This window comes from Rhinichthys klamathensis, unplaced genomic scaffold (genome assembly GCF_029890125.1).
Source record: "Rhinichthys klamathensis goyatoka isolate OS25496 unplaced genomic scaffold, OSU_Roscu_1.1 h1tg000810l_1, whole genome shotgun sequence".
NCBI classification, from domain to species: domain Eukaryota; kingdom Metazoa; phylum Chordata; class Actinopteri; order Cypriniformes; family Leuciscidae; genus Rhinichthys; species Rhinichthys klamathensis.
This window is the reverse complement of record NW_026607198.1, coordinates 98,923-121,019: the sequence shown is the minus strand read 5'-3', so window position 1 is coordinate 121,019 and position 22,097 is coordinate 98,923. Positions and strand designations below refer to the sequence as shown.

The following is a 22,097-nucleotide window of genomic DNA, read 5'->3' as shown; positions in this document are numbered from 1 at the left end:
GGACTAATATGGTCATACTTCCTGGTTCTGGTAAGAACTCGAGCTGCTGCGTTTTGGACCAGCTGTAGTTTGTTTATTAAGCGTGCAGGGCAACCACCCATAATAGCATTACAATAATCTAGCCTTGATGTCATGAACGCATGAACTAATTGTTCCGCATTTGTCAATGAGAGCATATGACGTAATTTAGATATATTTTTAAGATGAAAAAATGCAGTTTTACAGATACTATTCACGTGACTTTCAAATGAAAGATTGCTATCAAAGAGCACACCCACACACACACACACACACCCAGGTTCCTAACCGACGACGAAGACTTGACAGAGCAGCCATCAAGTGTTAGACAGTATTCTAGGTTATTACGTGTGGAAGTTTTTTGTCCAATAATTAGAATCTCTGTTTTTTTCAGAATTAAGTAGTAGGAAATTACTAGTCATCCAATTTTTTAATCAGCTATGCATTCCGTTAATTTTGTGAATTGGTAAGTTTCGTCAGGGCGTGAAGAAATATAAAGCTGAGTATCATCAGCATAACAGTAAAAACTAATTCCATGCTTCCTAATGATATCTAGGGTATAAACAGGGTGTACAGGGTGAACAGCAACGGTTCTAGTACTGAGCCTTGTGATCGATAAGACATCTCTTCATTTACTGCTACAAACTGATAAAAAACCATGCTAATGCAATTCCACTAATGCCAACATAATTTTCGAGTCTATTTGTTGAGGTCGATAGTATCAAATGCAGCACTTAGATCGAGTAACACCAATAGCGAGATACAACCATGATCGGATAATAAGAAAATCATTTGTGACTCTAATGAGAGCTGTCTCAGTACTATTGTACGGTCTAAATCCTGACTGAAAATCCTCGCAGATATCATTTCTTTCTAAAAAGGAACATAGTTCCTTTAGTGCTCATGAATGACTTTTGAGATAGTGGAGTAGAGGCTTGGACCCGGAAACAATGTACAGTATGTCCCCGTGTCCTTGTGTTTCCTAAACTCTGTGTAAACCCTGTTGATTTGCATTGTTTTTTTTCCCCCTTCCTGCATTCAAAACATCAAGACTGGTGAGTTTAGGCAGGGACTGTCCCCTGCACGGAAGAGGAAAGTCCATCAAAAAAGAGCTGTTATTGCGCAAAATGCATTCCTCAAAATTAATGAAAATGCATTTGCATGTCTTTCATGTTCGAGTCGGCAATGAATGTCGTGGGCAAGTGGTTTTGACTACTAGCTTGCCACAAGTTTACTACCATCGTTGTTTTTGTTTTTTAGACACTCAGCTTGTTGCAAGCTACCGTTTCATGTTATTTCTCGGAAAATGCAACGACTCGTATTACATTGGTTTGTTTATGAACTAGGTGGCATCGTAATTTGCAAAGTTGCATTATAATATTTCCTATGACGTAAATGCCAAATGAATGTTGTACGTACTATAATTCTGTGTATCTCCACTCTCCTTTCTTTCTCCTCTCCCTCTCTTTTGTGTCCAGAGCGTGGTCGTATCATCATCCCATTTATACGTCTTATTTAGGAAGGTCTCAAATGAACATGAGTCCAAAATTCTGATCTTTAGAGCTGCTTTTGTTGAAAGTCGACTGGAGAAAGTCGCAGACGATGCATGTTTTGACGTATCCTGCTGATTTATGGGAAATATGTAAGGGTGCTTCTTCAGCTATGGCCCCTTTTGTCCCGGTGGACTTTTAGAAAATATACTTTTAATATATTTTTCACACACATAGTTTTTCGTGTCTATTAACAATGCCAGTGGATTTACATGCAAAGTTATGAACTTTTTATGTAATTTCTACTCTAGATTACTTACAAATTGTAGTCGGTTACTCATTCAAAATCGACGACTTTCAGGGACTGTCCCCTGCACGGAAGAGGAAAGTCCATCAAAAAAGAGCTGTTTATGCACAAAACTCAGTCCTCAAAATTAATGAAAGTACATTTGCATGGCTTTCATGCCGAGTCTGCAATGAATGTCGTGGGCAAGTGGTTTTGACTACTAGCTTGCCACAAGTTTACTACCGTCTTTGTTTTTGATTTTTAGACAGATTTTGCACGGTACTGTTTCATGTTATTTCTCGGAAAATGCAACGATTCGTGTTACGTTTGTTTGTTTGTGAACTAAGTGGCATCGTAAAAGCTGCATTATAATATGCCCTATGACTTAAATGCTAAATGAATGTATTATTTACTGTAATTACTACATGATTAGTTTTAAGGCGTTTCTTGTAGAGTTTGTAAAGCATGTTTATGAACAATTGTTTTAGGCATTGTATAACACACCCTAAAAGTAATAGTGTGAAATGTTTTTTGTTTTTTTTTGTTAAGAAAAATTAATTGATATTATTGTTCTTCCAGAAAAAGGTTTGACCTGTTACGCAGTTTTTACTCATTTGTTCGTCTTGTTCATCCAAATTAAAGCATTGTTTGATCATTGAATTTTTTCCTGTAACTGTATTTAGTCTTATAAAATATACAAGTAGATATGTATCTTTTTGGGGTTTTTTGTTTTGTTTTTTTGTACGACAGACGTAAATGTCTTCAGCAGTCAAATCGAAACACAAACAAAATGTTCTTTCTATATCTGTCCGATTTTGTTTTCTGCCATGTTTATTCCTGGATACCCCTCTCCAATTTCACTTTTTACAATGTTATCAAATCCCTATCTGTGTAAAGTACTCAGTGGAAAGTTATAACCGAGGCAAAAGTCATGCAAATGCTACTGTTTGCCTTCGCTATAGGGCATAATTTCGTGACCGCAGTTTTGTGCATCCGGCATTAAGACTGAGAGACACCAGCTCTCCTCTCAATTCCTGGGACGTCACTGGGCAGTTTTACTAAAGAGGTGTCCACCGTCTTCCACCTAACAACATGAGTTGCTTCTACATGTTTCCACACTGGCAAGTGAAACGGTTTCCAAGAGACGACCCGAAGACGATGAAAACTGACCACATGCTCTTGAGGTTGGTAGACCGTTTGCTTGGGTCAAGGCTTTGTATCTTTGCTAAGAGTATAGTTACTGGCAGGTGGGTTTAGAAGTTCCTGTTGCTGGATTTCAACAGCTGATTGGACTTTGCATCGCATGCTGATGGGCTCAAAGCTTACAAACACTTCTGCTTTTAGCTGAAGACCCAAAAGTGTTCACCTGTCTGGTCTTAGGGGAAACCTACCATCATCCAGAGCAGTTTGCTGCATTCTCACGTTGTGTCAAGTGCTGGTTTACAACAGGTGCTTGTAAAGTTAAAACGTGTTTAATTGTTACATGCCTAATTGGCAAGTGCAATGATTTAGGGTGTTAAAAAGCCTTTAGACTTCATGTTCAAACTGGTGTTATGTCACTACGGGTCTTCTGTTCCTTTAATGATCGCTTAGATTTCAGTAAAACAAAGTCTTTGCACGCACAGGCTTGTTTTTGGCACTTCTGACAGTTTTATTTGTCCTTTTCGACAATGTTTAGAAGCTTGACTTGTCACAATGCGGAAATTAACCACTTCAGTGCCATCATAAGGGAAGGGAGAGTTAGAAACAACAAAGAAAACTCGTATTTGCATCAGAGGAGTGCGGGACAGAATGTGAGGCCGCAACACGTTACGACTTGTAAGGGAACTTAAGCTTTTGTCTCGCGCACTCCTGACCGTGGGAAGTATATCATTTCAGAGGTGTTTTAGCTCAAACGCAAAGAACCTGGAGGCTGATATTATCTTAGACCACAAAAGACTGTCAGAGCTCTTTGGAAATACATCTTATGGCTCCACATCCGAAAAACAGGTAAGAACAAACTCGAAACTTGTAGTCTTGTGAGACCCACTGGCAGTTACCATCAATCATACTGTTAAGTCTTTCTGGCTTGTTTTGCATGTGCTGACACAAGAGCTTGTCATTTATATTTCTTATCGCAATTACCAAGTTATGACACATTCACCTTTTAAAGGGGATTAAGAACAATGCTGTCAGTGCTGTCCTTTTGTATTCCTTTCTTTTCTTTTTTTTCAAAACTAATTAAATATTAATGGAAGCCTGTTTTACTTTAATTCTATTTACAAAAAGATTGTTAAAATTATGAGACATAACATTGCAGTTGTGAGTGAGAAAAACACAATTAAGAGAAATTATTACCTTTTTATTTACTATACTCTATAGTTCAAATTGGCTTCCATAAATATTTAAGATTTGCATTCGGTTACATATTGACATTACAAAAAGTTTGCTGGTTAACTATTTACCCTTCCAACTGTTGCTTTTTTTACAATGCAACATTCTTTAACACTTGTGCGTGACGAGCGCGAAGGAGCTTTGCTTTAGCATTAATCTTCACGAATCCGTTTGGAGCTTGAGGCTGTGCCATTTTTTGACAGTCAAATCCCTCCAAGCAAATAGCCGGAATATCTCTAGAACTACAAGTGCACTTGGAAGGAGCTGACAAATTCACACTTCCTGCACCTGGTTTGTGGATCAGTGCTTCTCAACTGGGGGAACAGGAATAATTTTAGCCTCGTCACAATAGAGACTTTAATAGTGTAGACTTCTTGCAAGTGTTTATTTATAATGCACCAATGGTGGCGGGTTATTTTACAAGGATCTTTCGTGAGTGCACTTGGTTCCCAGGGAAAGGAGGGGGTCTTGTCCTTGGTATCTAAATCTGATTTGGGAAGACCGTATCAAGTTTGCGGTTCACAGCTGACAGTGATTCGTAGCAAGAGATCAACCTTAACTGAGTGCGCTGACTACCAATAGCTATGTTTCCATCCAAAGTTGCGAATTGAGCTTTTTTGAAATTGGAATTGAAATTGGAATATTGCATAAAACATTTCCGTCCAGTGAGCCAAAGAATATAAAATCATCCTGTTAAACTGGTTCAAAATACAACTAGGAAGAATGGAAGTTGCTGTAGCCGGAGAAGCCACTGTATATAATAATTCCCTATATAATCAATTGCTTGCGCCTCAGAGCGCGCAGACGAAACGCAATAAAGTGATCTTGCTTTCGGAGGCAGATGCTGCTGTTTGGGAACACAGTCGTGTTACACAGTTTTGGGAGGTAATTATGCCAGACCACTTTGACGACAGACTTTGCTCAGGCACTTCAGAACAACCAAAACAGCCTTTCAGATGCTGTGCACCGAGATCGGTCCGCTGGTTAGTCCAGTTATGCCGTCCCATAGCAAAGTCACTTTTTTTTTTTTATGCGCATCGAGGAATTTATACTGTAAATGTGTTTCCATCGTAGTTTATGTGCATGTTTTCTTGTCGGATAAAAAGTTTATCCAACTTAATTGAGCTCTTAAGGTTTTTTACTTTCACACACAAACTTTTGTTTGCTTTGCGGTCAGGCAAATACACGAACAGAAAACAACGCCCTTTTGCCCAAACCTTCCAAGGCTTGGCCAATTTCCTCCATGGTACATTGGCAAATCATTACTTCAAAAGAACAGATTGGTCCATTGAATTATTTTCAATTCAACCAAGTTGCTCAGCTTAACAGAAAACGTTTGAGCTAAGCATTCACCCTTTCTCTTGCGCCTTAATGTAAACGTACAAGCTGCTTTTGTGTTTTCAGAGTGGATGAAAAAATACAGGAGGAACTGGAATCGGCCCAGTGACTGTTCCACTTTTTTTTTTTTTTCTGCCACGGACCATCGGCACATTCCGTTTGTATTGTTACCCTGCTGTGTTTCCTGCAGCCTATTGCTTTTGTCCATGTCATGCCCATTGTTTAAACTTCCTTTGTTCTTTCTCTGTAACAATGGGCATTATATATATATATATATATATATATTTGCAGAGCGCTAGAGAGTGAAAAAGAAAGGGAGAGATGCATTTTCCCTTGTGTTTGTTTTCTTTGGGTTGTCTTGTGTTTCTTTTGTCGTGCAGAGCGAAGGAGGAGGTGGAGGAGAGGTGTTTATAGACCTCGGCTAATTTTGAAATTGCCTTCTCTCTCTTTCTTTCTTTCCTTCACTCTCTCCGTCTCTCTCCTCCTCTTGTCCTTCATTGCAGAAGGGTTTGGTGTGCTACTTGAGACGGCCAGATACTTGATGGGCACAGTAGTCTGGCATCTGTTTTCTGACAGTATGTTGACAGATTTGAACAACTCTGACGTGCACACACAACACAATCCCGCACAAATATCCTCTCCCGACACAGAGCCCTGGAGACCCTGAAGAAGTGGCTTCGGTGAAAGAGTTCGAATGGGGTGGCCTGTGTCTGGGCTCCACAAAAACCCTTCTGTTCCTTATGCAAAGCAGTCAGCTGCTTTTTTTCCCCCCGTGGTCTCTCTGTTCTTCCCAGACAGTAGCTGTACAAAACCGGAATACCCTTGTTAGCAATGCAGTCTGACATGGTTTCCAAATTCTTGCTGAAAAGTGAATTCAACATGAAATTGTCCATCTATGCACTGCATTTTCCTTCTGTAACGTGACATATTGTTCATTGAGTGAAACAGAATATTTAATAGGAAAACGTAGGGGAGAACTAGTTTTTATCCATCAGGAGTTGATCTGATACTCCAAAGTGTGACAGGTGGTTGAAAAATAAGAGGGCTTGATAACATCAGCTGAGGTGGAGCAAGTTGTTTTGGTGCAAGATTATAAAGGCAAACTTTTTCTTTCTTTTGACTAGCATGCTCTGATAAATGTTATTTTTTGTTTTTGCAGAATGTGTGAGCCCAGTCCACCTGCTCTGCATCCCCATGCCAAGAGCAATGTGACCATGGTGGGTGTTGGTATCAAGCTTGAAGACGACGAATTGGGAGGCAGATTTGTCAACCGGGAATCCTCTCCGATCTGTGATTGGTCAGTTGAGAAGTCAGCGCCACCTAACGCACACTTGGTATGACCTGGAGTTTGATGATGTGTTGTTCATGAATTTTAGTCTTGTTTTATAAATTAAAGTAATTTGATATCAAGACAATGGACTTTTTTCATGATAAGATATGAGATTTCTGTAGTGAGGATTTGTTCCTGTGTTGTTCAGGAGAGTTCTCCTCCCAGTAAAGAACTGCTACGTTCACACACACCTGCCAGTCAAGATGGAGGCAGCAGAGCCTACGACAAGACTGACAGCAAACCTAACGTCAGTGAGGGTAAGGGCAACGGTTCCTTTACAGAAGAGGATTTTGAAAGAAGTTTTGAGCTTTTAATTTTGATTAAGTGGTTCGTCCATGTATCTGTCAGCAATTAGGACCTGATTGCTATTAATGCAGTCTACATTGAGAGGATCCTCCTAATTCCTCTTTTGTTTCAAGTTCTATGAAGCTTTTCAGTGATTTCATTTGGATGATATATTTCACAGCCCCTGGGAAATGCTTATTGGTTATTAAAGAGTCCTCAAGTGTTTTCTTAAATAGCTTTCCTTTTATTTTCACCCATTCCCAAGAATTGTTTCACTTTCTATTTTTCTTTTGTTATAAATGGGGTTTTAAGCTCTAGTTTTTTTAGTACAGCAAAAAGTGTTTTCTTCTCTATTGTGTCACTCTGTTTCCATAATTATGCGTCATTATATTAAGTACACATGTATCTTGTATATTTTAGATAATTTCATATATATATATATATATATATATATATATACAGTATGTGTGTGTGTGTGTGTGTGTGTGTGTATATATATATATATATATATATATATATATATAGAACTATAATAACATTTAATCTACGTTTTAATAGAAATATTACATTTAAATGCTTTCAGACATATTTTGTCCAGGGGTTCATTTTAAATTATTAAAAGTTAAAATATTGAATTGTTTTTGATATAATATATATTTTTTTAGTGATGCCCACAATTGAAAAGCTTCTGAATACAGACTGGAAAGAAAAGTTCCTTGGGAAGGGTCTTCAGGCCAGTGTCAACTTAAAAGGTGAATTTATCTGTTTATACTGCACATACAGTACATACACTTTGTCATGCAAACCATTTAGTGGAGTAACCATATAGCATTGTGTGTGTGTGTTTTTCAATTGTGATTGGTTCATCTCACATTTGTTTTTCACTGACACCTTCTGCCTGACCATCAGCTTGTGCGTATGTGTTTACAGGAACCCCAGAGAGTCTGGCAGAGAAGGAGTTTCAGTTGTTGTTGATGATAAACCAGCTCTCTGGTCTGCGAGAGCAGCTGCTAGGAGCTCATTCAGAGCAGAGGAATATGGCTGCTCTACTGCTGGAGAAACAGCAGCAACAGATGGAATTGGCAAGACAGCAGCAAGAACAGGTGTGTAGACAAGAGTTGAACAAGTGACAAGGAAAAAGATGGAGCATTTGAAGAGGAACTGCAAAAAAGCACTGTCAGGAAAAACAATATATGGATTAGTTTGGTTTTTGAATGCCGATTTTTCTGTTTTAGATTGCCAAACAGCAGCAGCAGCTGATACAGCAGCAACATAAAATCAATTTACTGCAGCAGCAAATTCAGGTGAGGTTAATGATTCAAAACCTTGCAGTTTACTTTACTGTATGAACTACTAGAGAGTGGGGAGAAACTTATGGGGCCCTATTTTAACGATCTGAAACGCAAGTATCAAGCGCGAAGCGCAAGTAACTTTGTGGGCGGGTCTTGGGCGCTGTTGCTATTTTACCGGCGGGATAAATGACTCTTGCGCCCGACGCAAGTTTAAAAGGGGTTGGTCTGAAATAGCTTCATTATTCATAGGTGTGGTTTGGGCGTAACGTGAAATAAACCAATCAGAGCGTCATCCAACATACCCTTTAAGAGCAGGTGCGCATGTTGCATGGCGGATTGTTATTATTATGGCGCATTTACCAGGCGCGCGCCAGGAGCGGTTCACAGCCGAGGAGACCGACGTTCTTGTCAGGGCAGTGAAAGACAGAGAAGTGACGTTGTATGGGGATGGGAGATTTTTTTTTTTGGTTCTTGACGGACAAACTCATTTGTCAGATGTCCTTATATACATATGTGTCTTGCCACTATTGGGCAAACAGGTCTGATCCGTCATTACTACAATTAGCCTGAAAAATTGGGGTAAATGTGTAAGCTAGATTTAGGCCTACATTTTTTACATCTTCATGGACACCACAATGATTTCCCTCATGTGTTAATATTTTTCCTTCTTATAATGTATGATTTGCAAAAATAAAAACTGCTGCATCTGTGTTGATGAGAGAAGTGTATGCGTGTTGTGCACCCACTACATTATGGCCAAGCATGCACGCTTAAAATAGCATTATGAACAACGCGCAACGCGCCACTTACTTTAGACTAGGTTTTTTCTGATCAGTGGCGGAATTGTTTTCTGCAACTGCAAAATAGCACTAGGGAATGTTTGCGCCGAAACACGCCTTCTTTTTCCGCCGACCCGCCCAGGGAGCGCAAGTTCATTTCCTAGTTTACCGACGTGCGTCTGTGGAGGGAAAAGCCCGCTTTGCGCGGGTGCAAAATAGGAATGATACATGTGTCAGTGTACAAAGTCATTTGCGCCGGGTGCAAGATAGGGCCCATGATCTTAAAGGAATACTTCACCTAAAAAATTTAAAAAGTTAACGTTTTTGATTAAAGATTACGAGTGCACAAAGAATAATGATGTGCACAGCATTTGTAATAAACACTGTATTGTTCTGTACAAAATGTCAATGATTTCATGGTGATTTTAAAGAAGAAATAAATTGAAATGAGGTCATGACACGACAGTGAGTAAATAGAACTTACCTGTTTGGGTGAATTGTTCCATTAAGATTATTTGGACAGAGTGGAAATGCAATATTAGGTGACTTAAGGTGTTCTCTGTGACCTTTGAACCAGCAGGTAAACATGCCGTATGTTATGATCCCCGCCTTTCACCCCAACGCCCAGCCGTTGCCAGTCACCTCTGAGGCCCAGATGGGTTTACCTCTGCAGCCCATTCCCTGCAAACCAGGTAAGGCCGCACCAAACCCTCAAGAAAACTTCCTCAACCTCCGTCCCTTTGACCAATGGAGTGAATTGTTCGCATATCCTGATATAGGCATAGAAGACCTACCTATTTGCATATTGAGCAACTGTTAGCTGTTACAATAAGAGTCTGTTAGGACACAGGATTCAGCCATCTGTTATCTTCAGATGGATCAAATAGCATCTGTCAAAAATCTCTAAATAATTGACTTCAAATATTACCCTTTGTTGGTTATTTGAAAAACTTGTTTGCTCTTGCGCCGTTCAGCGCAAGCTTATCAGCTGTAGTTTGTAGTTTCAGTTAATATGTAGCTTAGTGCAAGCTGAATCGAAAGAGTTAATATGCTATTCTATGCTAAAGTGAAATAAAAAAAACGTTCTATTCCAAGAACTTTTCTTAATGCATGTTCGTCTGAAGGTCTGTTCTGTAAAACAAGTAGTTATTGCAGGAATTGATGGTTTTGCTCATGTCTTTGGTCCACTTAGAAAGGACATCATAAAGAAAGACTCACTGAAAGGTCTGCCCGAGTGATTTCCTCGCACATTCATTAAAGAACGGCTCAGGGCTGTCCATTGAATTAGAGTCCATATTGATCAAATAAAATCCAGAGCGGGTTCTTTGCATTGACGTCTGTAATCTATGGAACTGTGCCCTCGCTTAGTTTAAAGACTCTTGTAAATGCACAACTTTGATGCCTGTATGTATGCATGTTCTCCATTCGCTTAGAAGATGAAGGATAGAAGGAAAGAACAGGGAACAATAGGACAAGTGTATGAGCTAGTTGGCTAACAGCATGCCTGACACAATTGAGCTGCCATTGTAAAGAAACTTGGAATTGAGGGCCAAGGACTCAAGCAAATCTGAGCTCAAAGAGTTTATCCAGCTGGTAAATTAGAGAAGTTCATAGGCGATAAACACTTAGCAGTTTGCAATGCTGTATGTCTTAGAAGTCATTAAGGATACAGAGCATTTGGACTGATAGTAACTAGGAAAGATTTATATTTGCTTTGAACCTGTGAAATGGAAACATTGACCTGAACCTTTCTTGAAACCTGATAGTTGGCCATGTCCTGTTGGGCTCGGGTTTGGTAGCAGATCTCTCGCATGCCCACCAACCATTTATGTTTGTAAATCCTTATGTTTCAGTCTTTTAAATGTACTTGTTTATTTGTTTTTAGTGGAATATCCCATGCAATTGCTGCCCAATCCACACTCCAAAAGGTCCAGTGGTTCAGTCTTTCGCCAGGTACACTATCTAGCTCTGATCTGCAGGTCATCTTTCACTTTTTGTTGTATTTTTAGTAATTTATTAACAAATTTTACGATGACTTTGTGTTCAAGGACACCAGTCAACCTCTCAACCTCACGGCTAAACCCAAGACCCCAAGCCCCCAGGCACTGGAACTGGCCCACATGCAGTCAGGGTACCGACCCAGAGATCTGCCCCATAGCCCTCCTCGATCTGCCCTCAGCCTAAGTATGTGACACTTCACCACACCAACACATCCAGTCTCCAAAATTACAATGTGCTGGAGAGGTTGAAGCAGTGCTATGTGCTTTAAGTTGATTTGAAAGATTGTTTTGTTACAATTGATCTTGCAATTTCCTCTCAACCCACAGCACTGTTTAGTAGATTGAGACTGGGAATTTATTTATTACAGTTGCACAACAAATTGCTTTGTATTTATGTTGTGCTGTCAGGTGTGTCCAAAAATATCTCTACCTCTTTATGGCCCTGTTTACACCTGGTATTAAGATGCGTCTTGGTCGATTGATCACAAGTGGATGACGCTAAATACAGGGTCTAAAACCTTTTGAGCTTGTCCACTTTCGACCACTTCCAGAGGTAGTCGAAAAACGCATTTGACCGGATTGCTTTCGTAGAGTAAACGCTCATATGGTCGAATGTGTTCGAACAACCACAAAAGACGCCTACTCTCCGCCTACTGACCTGGGGTCTCATTTATAAAGCATGCGTACGCACAAAACGGGGCTGGAAACGTACGTACGCCAGTTTCCACGCAAAGGTTGTGATCTATAAAAAAATAAACTTGACGGGAGAATGTGCGCACCTTTAAGCAAACTTTGAGCCGTGCGTATGCACGTTTTGGAGACAGAGCAGTTTGGCGACACCGATGGTGAGCTGGAGCTAAATGTCTTTTTGGTCACTTTTAGACCGAAAATCTAAAGAAAATGATACATACAGTGTACAGAAAGATAATACAAATATAATTTTACTCACCAAGCCTATCACATGAAGCAACCATCCATCCCTTTGTTAAATATCCATCCCTTTGTTTTTTAGTGAAACTGACGCAGCCTATCTAAAACCGTAAATCTTCATTATATTCATAAATACAGTGTTCTGTGAAATATGTTCACAATAACAGTTTAAATAAATAAAACTATGTTTTACTTCTGATATAAACATTTAGATTAAATATGCCATTCTGATTAATGGAGTTAGACACTTAAATTACATGAAATCATTACTGAGAAGTTAAAACATTTTTTTATATTCAATAAATAGAAATATTTGTTGTGGATGCAATGCTTTCAAACACTTTTTCTCTGGCATGCTGTGTTTTAATGTTTTAACTACAGAGATAATTGCTTATCATGATAATAACAGATTGTCTGAGAAAATAGTTTTGTGCAAATAATGCACTAGAAGGTCTGCCTGTTTCCATTAAAAATATAAATCAATTAAAAATACTCTTTGGCCAGTGGAAAAGATTGAGAAAAACTTTCTCTGAAATGTATTTTACACTATTTGATTTATTTATTCAAAACCAAGGGAAGGATATAGGCTACTAAATTATTTTTTATTAATGTAACCAATGTGACGGCACATCCGTATTTCATATTTTCCAAATGTCTTGTACCGTTAAACATGTTATCACGTGGATTAATAATTATATGCAAAATGAAATGCAGATGAGGATATCCATAGTAAAACTAGGTGTTGTAAGCTCCATATATGGTTATTTCGGGGTGGAGACGCATGTGCGCACAATCTTCCGCTGACTGGGATTTATAAAGTGAATTCTGCGCAGGTTCTGGCGTACGTAAATTTGTTTGCGTACGCCATTTTTGGCTTTCGGACGCACGTACACTTTTAGTAAGGATTCTACGCACAGTTTTATAAATGAGACCCCTGATGCGTAAACATTATGGGAAGAGCGCTAGCCAGACAGGATTTATACTTTTGTCGGCTAAAGACCCAAGTTTGGTTTGAAGACAAAAAACATACCAAGCACAATGTTCTCTCAACATTCCTGGTTTCTAACACACACTCACAAATTCATATGTAAATTGCGTGAGCTTTAAAAAAAAAAGCCCATACATTTACCACTTATAGACCCTCCCCTCAAAGAAATTATGACAGAAGTGGTTGAAATTGTACAAAATGGACAGATTAAAATACCAGGTGACTCCCTCGTCTACTACTACAAAACACATCTTAATACCAGGTGTAAAAAGGGCCTATGAGTCAGACATGTCCACTGTGGTTTTCCTGCTGTACTCTCATGGCATTGTTTGAGAGGGCAGTCCTTGAGGTTCACATTCAGTAAAAATGACTCTCTGCACCCTGTTAGAAAGGACCCATCTTAGGGTTCCCACTGCCAACATACCTCTATCCCAAGTATTAACGGCAGTTGTCAGCAGTTCAGAAAACCTGTTCCCCCTTCGAACCAGCCCCTGAGAATGTGTCAGCACCTCAGACGTGACTGTTTGTCTTAAGCCTTTGGACGGGGTCTTGTCCTGGATCGGATCATATACTTGAGACCGAGCCAAGGGCTTTATTTGTTCATCACAAGACGGAGAGGGATAAATGTATCTCTCTTGACCTTGTCTAAAGTTTCCTTTCTCTCTCGCCCTTTCACTCTTCAGGCTTCTTGGGAGAGGGTGATGTTGTGACACAAGCCATTCATGATGCCCAGCAGCTGTTGCGTGGAGGACAAGGCCCGACGGGCAGAGAGAGGGACCGTGAGAGGGACAACAACACAAGGCTGGTGAGTCAACGTCTTAGCACACACACACAAACACGCTCTCACATACTCCACACCCTAGTTCTCCAAGGTTCCTCGGGCGGCACCTGGGGCCCGCTGTTTGTCACCATTGGTCATGCTTCAAGGTTGAAACATCGGGGCAAGTATCCATTAATGGCCCGCACTTGAAACGGCCCTCTTTCAGAACTCCCACTGTGTTACAGGAGAAGGGGGGGGGGGGCGGTCAGGGTCAGCGATGGATATTGGTTTACAGAGGTTCATGATATCGGTTAAACAAGGGGTACATTCCCATTTCAGCCAAGAACAGCTGCTATTAGAGTCCTACCACAACTTGTATGTTCACTTGTTTGTGTTCGTGGCAATTGTGAAATAGCCTCAAGTCTCCGTAGACACCTGTTTTGACAACCACTTTGTTGCTGCTTTTGAGTTCAGTTTAACCGCAGGGAGATCTGACAGTGATTTCGCCTTTGTTGTCAACTGGGTTTTGAATCATTCCACTTAAACCTGTTTTTACAGCTTGACACTTGTACAACTGTCTTGCATACTCTTGAATATCCAGGTAGACATTGACAACAATGCCAAGCCATTTGAAAGGGCGAAGAATATAGCTTCAAAATTGTATTTAACAACCACAAATTTCGCTGGGGCCCTTTGTGTCTTATGCTCTGTACACATTGTACGATTTTGGGCTGTCCCAGACGAAAGATGACCAATCGTGGCGATTTCTGCAATTGTGGCTCCTAAACGGTGGTCCTAGTCTTACAGTGAGAGAGGTTCATAGTCGGCCGTTGTCACAGTCAAAAAATTAGCATGATCATCTCACAGTGTGTTTTCTGTTTTGACCGGCGTCTACTGACTAGCCAATAAAAATGCAACATGTATTGATCCCTGCAACATGGTGCTAAAACTTAAAACTACTTACCTCAAGCTCCATTTGCAAGATTGGCATGCCAAGCTGGCCTCTTTACCTATCCATGTCCGTGTCCATATTCTCCTCTTTCGCTTCCTGCTGTTTTTTTAGCGCACATTAAAAACCACAATTGCCAAAGTCCGATTCATCTTGCTCTACACTAGCGCATGCTGATTATTCTTCTATACTAACTTGCGTCGTAGCCTACGATTCAATAGGTGCCATTATCGTACAGTACCCAAGTTGATTAGATCCATGTCGTACAGTGTGATTTGTAGTGATCTTATAGTCAAGTCAAGTCAAATCAGCGCTTTTCACAATACAGATTGTATCAAAGCTGCTTCACAGTATCAATCAAAACAACTTAACAGTGTTTGTTTATTACTGGAAAAAGACATCCAAGTTTGGTAGAGCTGATCAGTGGTATGATGGGTCATTTAATTTGAATATCCCCAACTGAGCAAGCCAAAGGCAACAGTGGCAAGGAACCGAAAAACTCCATCAAGTGACCCGATGGTGTCCTAAAACTCCATCAGATGACCCAATGGAGAAAAAAAAACCTTGGGAGAACCCAGGCTCAGTCGGGGCCAGTTCTCCTCTGGCGTTTATGAAGTAGTGGCCGAATTTACAGTAACTGTAAGATAAAAAATGTAAATGAATGCCTGGCTAAATAGATGCGTCTTTAGTCTTTATAGGATTGCTGAAATCATACACTCTGTAGCAGGCATTACTATTACATATTTTCTGTCTTTTTTTTTTTTGGATTGATTATAAGGAGGCGTCTCGAGACCGGATGGATGAAGGACAGTGCCTGAGGACGAATGAGGACCACCTCAGCAGTGACTCTGAGGGTAAGTATGGGCCGTCATGGTCAACTTCAATTTTCTTCTTTTTTTTTTCTCTCTCGGTGGTACATTAATTAGTATGCTGCCTGATTGTTGTGCTTTAGCTGTTGGTTAGTTCGCACGGGACAGTGTCTTTAAATTAATTTCCTTTCCTGATACAGCCATACGCATTCAAAATGATGTCTTTGGCTATTGTGTTGCATCTTGCACCGTTTCCTAAAGTGATACTGTGTCAACTTAAAAATGGATCCCTGCATTGCGTTCCATTCTCTTGCAAACCGTTTTGTAAACACCCCCTAAGAAGCATGTCCATTTCGAGATCACCTCATCCCGATCTAATTATGCATGGCTAGCAGGTAAGACAGGTCAGCTGACTAGTCGTAGTATGTAGTTTTGCATGTCACTAGTACGTGCGCAAAATTTGAATCAAGAAATTTCAGTCGATCATGCAATTTTCTGATCAAGTAAACAAATGGTGAATTTATGACTATTTCTCATACAATAAAAACCTATTTGGCATGCAGCAAACACAGATGCCACCTGCCTGTGTAATTGCACTTGGCTGCAGGGCGTGTTGACAAACAAAAGGAAGTTTTGTGTGTCTAGACTGATTGTTTTTTTTAATCTTGTTGTTCCCAACAGGACAGATGGCAATCTCTGTTGTGGGAAGCTATGGTGAATCCCGGACTCCCTCCTCTGGCCACATCAAACGTCCCATGAACGCCTTCATGGTGTGGGCCAAAGACGAAAGGCGACGTATCCTGCAGGCGTTCCCTGACATGCACAACTCCAGTATCAGCAAGATCCTTGGTAAGCATTCGTTTTGACAAGACATTTTGAATTTGATTTTAGTGATAGTCTAATGATTGTTACCAAACTTTAGATAGTTTACTAGTAGTAATATTATCAGAATATTGTTGTAGTTGAAAATTCTCATGTTGCATGCACATAAATGACTGATACAGATATCATTGGTCGATGCTCTGCCCAATGACTGCACATCATCAGTTCATGTTATATTCATGTCTTTATTTGTTAATAGTTATATAAGCAAACTGTGTTAGCTTTGTCCATCAAATGATGTTTTATTAACAAAGTTCAGGAGGAGCGCTTTCAGAAAATTAACCTAATTAACACAAGAGGAGCGCATTCAGTTAATCAACCCAATTAATAAGATAAGAGGTAAATATACTGTATACAGCTGATTTACCTCTGTTCCATGACAGTTTTCCAGCATCCCTCCACCACCACATCTCCTCACTTTTAACTATTCCTATCCCAACCTGGGATGGGGGGAGTACTCTGGGTTCAGGCCAAATTCTGAGCACGGAGCCATCCCCTCGGACATCAAGCCAAATACGCATAACCTTTACTCTATTTAATTATATGCAAGTGTGAACTTGTGAAAGTGTTTTTTCTTTTTCGTCTTGTCAAAGAAAAATGTCATCAACGAAAGGAATGCTCTAGTGACTGTACTCTCTCTAATCCTTCCTCTTTGTGGATTCTGAAGCACCTGTTCTGACAACATTGTCCTCATTATTGTATTATTATTTCAACTCTTTTTACTCCTTTATCTTTCTCTTGAGATCAGTTGTTTATTGTTGGGTTGGGCTGGGGGGTTATGGGAACTGTGGGTTATTTATGCTCACAGCTAATCCTACAGTCAGCAGTTTAAGTGTTACTCTGTAAAACACATCTATATTTTCGAACATGTAACTTGCTGGAATGGAGAGGAGGACAGAAGGTCTTGGGGGGATAAAAAAGGGGTCACACTAGGGCACATACAGCCACCTGGCTCCTGGGGTGACAGGAAAACAACACCCAGAACTTCAGCCCCCTCATCCCTTGCTGCACCTCTGCCTTCCTCAGTGCTTTCCTTTCACAAAACACTTGCATTCCATTCCATTGTGGCACTACTGAGACCCTCCTGATTCAAGCTTTTTTCTCCTCCCAAACATGGCCTGAAGCTCTTTCTGGTACACACCTAAGTTTCTGTCAGTTTGCTACCCTTTTAGCCCGCAGCACACTGTCAGTGAAGACGGCGTTGCACGCATGCAGTCAATAAACCTTTTTCCTTTTCCCACCTTTGTTGCCATTGGCTTGGCTTGCTTAGTTGGGGACATTAAATGTAACATTTAATTTAATATTTAACAATAATATTGATCTGCCTGCATTGACACTATTATACAAGAACTGAACTGAGCTGGGCGATGACATCACGGTTTACTCCAGTGCGGCTATATATATTTAAATTAACTAAATTAATAACTTTTTTTAGAACAAAAATGAAACATCACTGAACTTACTTAAGCTGGACTGTGACGCCATTTTTTTCTTCTGGAAACAAACTTTTTTGCATTATTTTCCTGTTATCTCTGTAAAGCTGCTTTGAAACAATCTGTATTGTATAAAGCTCTATATAAATAAATGTGGCTTGACTTGACTTAAACTGAATTCTTACAAAGTAAAACATTCCCAACATGTAGCGAATTAGGTCAGTGAATTCTTCAGGTTGCTGATTGTTTTTTTCTCCTCCTTTGCACTCCTTTGTACTTTCACTCTGAATTATCTTTCTCTTCCTTGTCGTTGTGGAATTTAAACTCTCACAGACTCTCAAAAATACCACTGAAAAACCTGCTCCGAGCCAAAAGTACATGAACACTTCCTTCTAATAAACTCGTTTGACTATTTTAGCTTTATTCATTACTAACAGGTGCATAAATTCAAATATACAGACATACAATCTCCTTAGGGAAATTTTTTTAGTGGATTAGTGTCCATAATGTATAAGCAGATGAGCCCTACAATAACACTTCGCATGAGTACACTGCCAGTATGTCAACAACGTACCGTCAATTGCCACTAACAAACACACCCCAATTATCACAATTACAGGGATAATTTGTAATTATCCCGGACGAGCCCCCATTAAATGTGACGACTTCAAGCTTTGGTCTAGGGTTGGAAGAGGTAACATTAAGATTGTAATGAATATTTGGTGTGATGGAGATGACAAGAGACCATGTAAATGTGAGATTTCACTAGCAAATTTAACTCTAGAGTGGGCAATTTAACTCTCCCAGCTAATCCTTTGCTATGGTTACAGCAGATTTGGCGCAACTGAATTTGAGCAAAAAACTAAAATGGACAGGTGGCTTGTAAAAATCCTGAATACCAGAGATGGTAATATGGTAAAACTGAATGAAAAATAAGCTCAGCCATCACACAAAATTCTATAAGCTGTTGATATTTTTAATGTTTCAGTTTAACTAACACCCTGTCTACACCGGACGCGAGCGGCACGATGCAACACACTAAATCCCGACAGTAAACTGATGCCTCGTACTGTTTCTGACGTTCTCCAAAGCGCCTGCGCTACTTTTGACATGAAAAATGAATGGATTTGCAATGGTCACTTTGTCGTGTCCAGTGTAGACATCCTCAAGCTGTTACGGCAAGGCGTAAACACGGTTTTGCACACTATATGCAACATATTAAGTAATATAGCAATGATGTTTGCGTTGGGGGCGTGAGATTGAAAACCCCTGTTATATAATACCTTACTTTCATGCCTGTTTGTTGCCTCCTCAGGTTCCCGTTGGAAGTCCATGTCCAATCAGGAGAAGCAGCCGTACTATGAAGAGCAGGCCAGATTGAGTCGGCAGCACCTGGAACGTTACCCAGACTACAAATACAAACCCCGGCCAAAGCGCACCTGTATTGTAGAGGGAAGACGACTGAGGGTGGGAGAGTACAAGGCCATGATGAAGAGTCGACGACAGGAGCAACGAGTAACGTACCCTCCGAGGTGATGCCCGCAGACACGCTCAACACGTTGTGAATGTAGTCGTCAGTCGTCTGAATAACCTAATGATGGTTCCCGATTCGCCCCCTTACAGTCAACATTTCTTCCCACAGCCAATCAGAGCAGCAGCTACCGTACCCCCCCAGTGAAGTACAGTACCCGACCACACCTGTGTCCATGACCACTTTGCCCTTGCACCCTGCCCTCCTGGAGCACTACCTCCCCCGGGCTCTGGAGCCCCCGCAGATCCGAGGTGACGAGACACAGGAGGCCGCGCGGCCCCGACAGCCCTACAGCGAAGGGGAGGAGAGTGACACGGGCGAACGCAGTGAGGGAGAGCTGGTTGTCCTCACCGACTGAGATGAAACGAGGAAAGGATGGGAGGACAGAGAGGGTGGAAAATGCAAGAGGGGGAATGAGATGGAGAAAATAATCGGAAGAGTTTGGAATCTCTACAACGTGATGGTGTCCAAAAAAATGGTATAGGTCAGTGTTTTCCGGTCCAGTTTTGAGGATGTCCTTGCAAACTGGTTTCAAACCTGCCAGATCGGTCACATGGTCCTCTGGGGTTGGTTAGGGAGGCAGCAGACATGATGACAAGTAGTTAAATTAAGGATAGATATTTTATATTTCAGATTTTCCCAGTGGTGTAGGCCAGGCATACAGGATAGGTCTTACACACTGACCAGAGCCTGGAAAAAGCAAGACTTTTTCAATCTACAATATTCGCTGTTAGACTGCAGATCTTGAGTCGTTTGAAGGCACTGTGGAGCTGGTGTTGCAAAAGTAAAGGTTATCTGTAAAGTGCATAAGAAAATGTTAGGGAATCGACTCTTCTAGAAGGGGTATAGATACGTATATTCACGGTCGCCTTGTTTGAAAAAGTTCCACAGATTATACAGTGTCAAATAATAGAATGCATAAGAAGGAACGGTTCACCCAAAAATGAAAATGAGATTAGAGCGAGTAAACAGTGACAAAAATATAATTTTTGGATGAACTATTTCTTGAAATAGCCAATAGATGGAGAGCTCTGAACGATTAGCCATATATATATATATTTAAAAAAAACTAAAGCCTGTGTGCTTTATAATGCTTCTTGATGTCACCAGGGTTTTCCTGCAAAAGTTCCTGTTAAGACTGTGCCAAGGTACTTTCCAGAGCTCAAGGGCTGAGCAAAAAAGAAAACAAGTGGACTTAGAAAAAGGAAGGAACATTCCCGAACTCCTTGTCCAGTTTATTATATCTAGTTATCAGATGACGATTATAGGCTGTTCTGTTACAGAGATTTAAGTAGCCTGCCCCTTTAAGACTCTGTCTGAGGGCAGTGAAGGACTGCAGACTTTCTTCAGGTTGGTGGCGTCCTCTGCTGTTTGAATCTGGGTACTGCACTTAAAATATTACCCTAAGTCAAAATCTTTTTTTATTTTATTTAGTGCAGAATAATCACTTGAAAGGCACTTTTTTCCATCTAATATATTTTTTCATACCCTCATGACTCATAATAGAACAATTGTTTTTTTCAGAGTAGAATTTTGCACTTGTGTATATATATGCAAATAATTTCTACTATTCATTTTGTGAAAGGACATGTGAATAATACCCCTCAAATTACTCCCATTTTTAAAATTTGGTTTACTTTTCTATTTTAGTGTGTATATAGAGTGAGTTTGTGCTGAAGAAAATAACTGAGTTACCATTCCCGCAGTTCTCTTGACTGGGCCCGTATTATTGGGCTGCTCGTCTATTTACAGTTGAGATGAAATGTAAACATTTTGTGAAAAAAAAAAAGAAGGAAAAAAACCTTTATATTTTAAAGAGGAGATTTTAGAAAGGATTTGCCACTGAATGGATTGCTATGCTAAACCTTATATGTTAAAGAAATTATGATGTATAAACTGGATACAGAAATGCAGTTTGTATTTTGTCTGTTGAGGCTAAACTGGAAAAATTACAATCCAGACACGTTGCAAAACCAGCTGATGTAAAATATAGATATAGACTTTATTTTGTTTATAAAAGTGTATAATTTAAAGGTGTACATGTTTTTTTTTTCTGTATGTTGCATTTTTCCAAGCAAGTTTTGTGGTTTGTTTTTGAAGCATAAATAAAAATGTTATGTTTACTTTTGTGGTTCAGGTTAAATTCTTTATATTTTTGGAGATATGTTTCAATATGATTATACAATCAGAGAATAATTAGTGAAGTGTTCATGATTAAAGTAAGTGATAATATACAGTTAGATGGACATTATCACATAAATGCTATCCAGTTTTCATTTAAAGGTAGGGTAGGCAATTCAGGAGCGGCTAGCAATAGCAAGTCTACAAAGACACGCCTCCTTCAAAACACATGAACGCACACATCAAAGTTTGCAAAGAGTCGTGAGACGAGAGAAGGCGTTAAATTACCTCATGTCTCAAAGCACATAACACTACAATAATAATGAACGTAAACAACTTCCAGAGCTCTAGTTGTACCAATCAGTCTGAGGATGTGAACAGCTCCGGTTAGAATGACACGGGTTGCCATCTCGTAATTATGGTTATGACGTGGCGTGAACGCAGCATAAGCTTGTGTTTTGGTTCAGAAGAAACTGTAGGCCTAAAAGATGACTCTTGTTTGC

At 40.1% G+C, this 22,097-nt stretch overlaps 1 protein-coding gene across 1 annotated transcript; it reads left to right on the top strand.

The window, feature by feature from the left end:
* Window positions 1–2,830: 2,830 nt before the first annotated feature.
* Window positions 2,831–21,596, top strand: LOC130078066 (transcription factor SOX-13-like). Its single transcript, XM_056243563.1, has 14 exons — window positions 2,831–2,978; window positions 6,665–6,839; window positions 6,987–7,092; window positions 7,786–7,872; window positions 8,051–8,223; window positions 8,356–8,424; window positions 9,769–9,883; window positions 11,077–11,144; window positions 11,240–11,375; window positions 13,793–13,914; window positions 15,597–15,672; window positions 16,309–16,476; window positions 19,258–19,474; window positions 19,585–21,596. Exons 1-14 carry the CDS (start codon window positions 2,887–2,889, stop codon window positions 19,829–19,831), a joined length of 1,851 nt encoding a protein of 616 aa, XP_056099538.1. The 5' UTR covers window positions 2,831–2,886; the 3' UTR covers window positions 19,832–21,596.
* Window positions 21,597–22,097: the final 501 nt, after the last annotated feature.

Bases quoted from the DNA above. Each gene is read 5' to 3' on its own strand.
- LOC130078066 (XM_056243563.1), top strand. From the start codon at position 2,887: ATGAGTTGCTTCTACATGTTTCCACACTGGCAAGTGAAACGGTTTCCA. The intron at 2,979-6,664 runs GTTGGTAGACCG...TTGTTTTTGCAG, and splicing joins ACTGACCACATGCTCTTGAG to AATGTGTGAGCCCAGTCCAC. The intron at 8,425-9,768 runs GTGAGGTTAATG...CCTTTGAACCAG, and splicing joins TACTGCAGCAGCAAATTCAG to CAGGTAAACATGCCGTATGT.